At 33.8% G+C, this 5,004-nt stretch overlaps 1 protein-coding gene across 1 annotated transcript; it reads right to left on the reverse strand.

Annotated features, from left to right (window-relative positions):
- Positions 1–112: 112 nt before the first annotated feature.
- Positions 113–4,539, reverse strand: LOC112464697 (the record flags this gene model as incomplete). The annotated part of the gene is made up of 4 exons (XM_025031839.1): positions 4,416–4,539; positions 1,356–1,566; positions 453–1,292; positions 113–306 (listed from the first exon to the last, which is right to left on the reverse strand). Coding segments are annotated over exons 1-4 (1,263 nt in total), but the record flags the coding sequence as incomplete, so codon positions are not given.
- Between the last annotated feature and the right edge of the window lie 465 nt (positions 4,540–5,004).

A 5,004-nucleotide genomic window follows, 5' to 3' on the forward strand; every position in this document is an offset into this window, starting at 1 on the left:
TAGTGTATGTGACGTAAACTATAGATTCAGTACTGGCAGTGAATATCCAGAATCCAGCTATAAAATAATAAAAATGTATCAAGTTGTATAAGCATAATAAAATATTACTTACTGCTGCTGAAAGATTTACATCGTTGGATAAAAATTTCTCAAATTCTTCGAGGCCTTTTATGTCCCTCAGAGGCAGAGAGGGTAGATTTGAGGGTCTATTGATGACAGCCTGTTCCGGAAGCAGACTTCTATTTAAGTTTGTTTGGTTCATAATAACAACCTCAAGCTTACTACTAATGCCTTCTAATGTTTTTTCTAATTTTATAAAACGTTCGTTAAAATTTGAAAATATGTGAACATAAAATGACATAAATTATTACAACTTGTGTGCGTGCGTGTGCGTGTGCATGTGTATGCGCGCGCGCGTTTGTGTGTATATGCAAAAAAAATACTTAACGTACCTGTTGCACTAAAAAAATTTGACAAATTACGAACAAGTGGATCTAACTTTTTTTTGGAGGAAAGTGGGCTATGCTTTTCCTGTGCGGATAGCGAAGTATCAACTTTCTCTGATGAGGAAGAAGGAGATTTTTGTGGACTTCTAGGTGAATCGTCAGATTTCCTATTGTACACTTTTGAAGGGCTCACAATAGATGTTTCTTTTTCAGGTGTAAACTGATTTTCCGAAGCACATGATGAAGCTTGTAGAGAAACTTCAGAAGGTGTAGAGTTTTTAGAGCTTTTAACCTTTTCTCTGGTCTTTGGTTTGGATAGAATCTTCTTTGGAGAACTCTTCACAAAATGTTTAGAAAAAGAGGTGCTGAGTTTAGATTGGTTTTGTGATGATGATTGTAGAACTTTTGAAGATACACTGCGTAGCATAGCATTCTTTTTCTCCTCAGCTTTCTCCATAGTCTTCTTCCTTTCACTGATGATCCTATCAATCAATTTCTGACGATTATTTTCTGATGATATAGGTTTACCTAGATGTCTTGCAACTTTCGATTCTTTGATGTTTGAGGAATCTTCAATAATGTTTCTTTTGCCCTTATGACTAGAAATCTTATCGACTGAGGTAGAAGCTTCAGGAACATGGATTGCTGGTGGTGATGGAATGCTTGGCTTTTTTTTCTTAACTTGATTTTCTAAGTGCTGGTCATTATCAGACTCTGATGAAGATGAGTTTGGGTTTTTTTTCTTCTTTCTTTTTCCTCTTCCCATTTCTTTTCCAGTATCAGTCTCATAGGCTGAGGCATATTCTATTATTCCTGCCAATCCTTTTCGTGCATGAAAATATGTATCTGTAGCAGAGAAATATTATTACTAAGATTTAAGTAAAAAGAATACAAAGAAAAATTGCTTACCATAATATCTTTTAACTTCCACTGCATAAATGGACCAATTTGATTGCGCATTCACTTGAGTTCGAACTAACGTCCCTGCTGTAGAATTATCTCCTGGCCAGAGTATGCTCCCGATCAAATTTTCATCTAAATCTTGAAGCCACTTTGAGAGAGCTACCTCGTAATATTCATCTTCATCATTATCGGCAGATAAGAACTTCACGACCACAAACTGCAAAATAAAAAGGTAAAAAATAAAATTTAATAATCATGTTTTTTCATACCATAAATTGTACTTTTTGAGCAATGACAATGTTTTTAATTGTAAAATTTTCATGTTTTAAATGTTAAACATACCCTAGCTAAAAAAATGTTAAATATTATTGAAACAATGGCATTGTGTGAAGAAGCGGAACACATAAAAAAGAATTATCTTTGGAAGGCATCAACCAACACTTAGCATGAACGTTCTGCAATGGCACGACAAGCCTTTCGTCATCTATTTCTGAGACTGTAACAATGCCTAATCGAGATGATGGCAAAGGATATGTATAGAAATTGTCTATTTTTTGAAACTTGTTACAAACAAGTATCACTCTTCTCTCTTGCTCTACAGTGTTCCTCAAAATATAAACATTTTTATCTCTTGTGCAGAAGCAAGAGTCCTTTATACCAGTCCGGAAAATTACACTATCAATAGAAAGACAGTGAAAATATGTCCCTGGTAATTGTTCTTCTGCATCGTCATGTCTGTAAGAAAGTTGAACAGTCTTTTCTTTAGTTTTCAATTTAATTTTTACTGTTCTGGTGTGCTCTAAATCTCGTCGTGCAGCTTGTTGTAGTGGTTTATATCCAGATTTTAGGCTACTTTTGAGTGATTTTAAACGATTTTCAAATATAAAAGAGCTGAAATTCTCCAGAGGTCCGTGTTCTGCACATTCTTGAGCCAAATGACAGAGTGAGTGAACATTATACACCACAAAACGTCTCCCATATAAATTGATACAATGCTGAATGAAAGTTCTGAGTAATTCATTAGCAAAGTCATTAAGTACATTGACATGCAAAGGGCTGGAGAGGATATACAGAGCAGTCTGAAGTAAGAGATAGTTTTTGTAAACGTTTTTCTGCAATTCATCACGAAATACTAGGAGTTCATCATAAAGACATAATCTCCTCTCTTCTGTACCTTTGTACATCTTCCAGTCGTTAATTGATCTCGGTGGTCTGCAAAAATCACTTGGACAGAAATCCTTTAAAAAAATTAAATTGTCAGAAATATTTTTTCTGGAGAACTTGCTAAGTTTCCATGGTCCATTCCATTGCATCCATGTCATCAATAATCGTTTAAAGACTCCATGCCAGACTAAATGAAATGGATCTAATCTAAATTGGGAAACCATTCCTGTATGTACTCTCTCTAGAATAGAACGGCCTATATGATGAAGTGGATCTTCCTGAGTGATGAACGAGTGATCAGTTCGCAATGGAGCATTCAGATTCGTGTAGACTACACGATCAGCAACATATTCACCAACACAGGTACACTTTTCACAAGCTCCGTAACCTCCATGACTAACACAACATTTCACCAATGAGCGAGCTGGTGCATCAAGAATATAATTTCTTATTATAAATGGATATGCGAAGCCATCCCGAACATAACCATTTTCCAATAAATCCTCTAATTCATTGACGAATTCGTGCAGATAAGAATGCGTATCAGCAGGATCATGATCACCAAAATACAAACAAATAATAAACGGCTCATTTTCTGTATTTATTAAATAACCTAAAATTGGCCAAAATTTTAATTTAGAGCTTTTAGATAATGGAAGGCCATCCATATTGACATCAATAATAACTGAATTGTGAACATTTAAATATTCAGTAAGAAGCATATTATCAAGGTTTGCTTTTATACCCTTGTACCACAGTTGTGATCCATCAGGTAGCTGTTGAACACCTAAGGTTGGAGGCGTTTGGAGTAAGGTTTTGTAACTTTTGGGTAAATTAGGAAACAATACCCTCAATCTAAGGAGTAAATTATTCAACTTCTTCATGGATAACACACCTCCTTCAAGAGCCCACTCTCTCAATGTTGCTAAAGCATAAAAACTTCTGTCTTCATCATTTTCAAATTGATTCATTAAGTCATTATCTTCATGATCACTACATCTGTTATTAACATCATCCATTTCAGCAATTCCATCACTGTCGCTGTTCTCATCTTCGAAATGTAATTCACTATCAACATCACTACCATTTATAGTGTTTTCATTTTCAAAAAAACTATCATTAGATGCCTCAGATCCTGCTGATAATATTCCTGATAATTCAGACCTATTTGTTTCTGAAGGAATATCTTCATTGTTGATCTCTGGAATAGGCATATGAATTTCTTCATTATCATCGGACGAAGTTTCTGCTTCGTAGACCGCGGTTATTCGTCTTCTTAAATCAGCCAGATTTGCTTCATTCTTACTTTGGCGAATTAAATCCTTGATAAATTTCTTCTGCGCATTTCTACGATACTTCGCATGTAAGAACAATATATAAAATAAATATTTATTACATAAAAACAATTAATGTATAATAACATTAATATATGTATGCTGCTTATGTTGCATTTACAAGAATATAAAAATCTCGATAGTACGCAAATCATAAATAAATAATGGCAAAAGCAAGAAGTATAAGAATAGTGGAATTATTGATGATCGATAACATTTAACCTGCATAATAAGGTTATAAAGTAAAGCATATGAGAGCACACAACGTTTCCAATTAAATAAACTTGAACAAATATTTATTAACAAATTATGAACTATATGAAAATTATATTTCATAAGTTATTATTTATGAAGTAATCATAATTGTCTATAAACTCTTTAAGAACACAAAACAAGTAGAAAGCTATCGATCATCTGATGTCATTTTGACATTATAATAACCAATAATAACCAAATATTGATATTATGATAACATCAAACGACGATATAGTACAAATATATATGTAGAAAACGAGAATTCTTGAAGTTAAAAACAGATAAATGAGAAATAACACTATGAAAAACTTACCGGTGGACTTTCACTCATTTTCGATAATTGATTGCTGACTTTATTAAATAGCACGACTCAGCACTCCCAGCAGTGATGCCAGACACGAAACACGGCTGCAGTATGCTGTGATATGACCTCGGCATCCAAGCATGATCACGCACGATCACGTCAATTGCGCGCGACACACAATATCCAACGAACATAACCTTGCACTCGTCGCAGCACGCTCATTGGATATCGTGCGTCGCGGGCGATGTAATCGCATTGGTCGATCGAGGCTGACGCGGTCCCGTACGAATTTATACACGTTATATAATTATAAAAATTTTATTATATGATAATTATTATAATAATTATATAATAAAAAAATATTATAATAATATAGATTATAGCACATGTATACTTTTTCATATACATATATACAAGATGGACAAAATACGTTATTTTGTATCAACTCATGCTATATTTTGTCCACCCTGCATATGTATGTACATACATAATTTTCCTAATTTTATACGTGTCGAAAAATATGAATGAGTTTATTTGTAATAAAAAAAGGAGGTAAAATCCTCATGTCCGTTTATTTATGGTAGATAGGAATTAAGAC

This window comes from Temnothorax curvispinosus, unplaced genomic scaffold, assembly GCF_003070985.1.
Source record: "Temnothorax curvispinosus isolate PA1 unplaced genomic scaffold, ASM307098v1 QBEX01014463.1, whole genome shotgun sequence".
NCBI lineage: Eukaryota > Metazoa > Arthropoda > Insecta > Hymenoptera > Formicidae > Temnothorax > Temnothorax curvispinosus.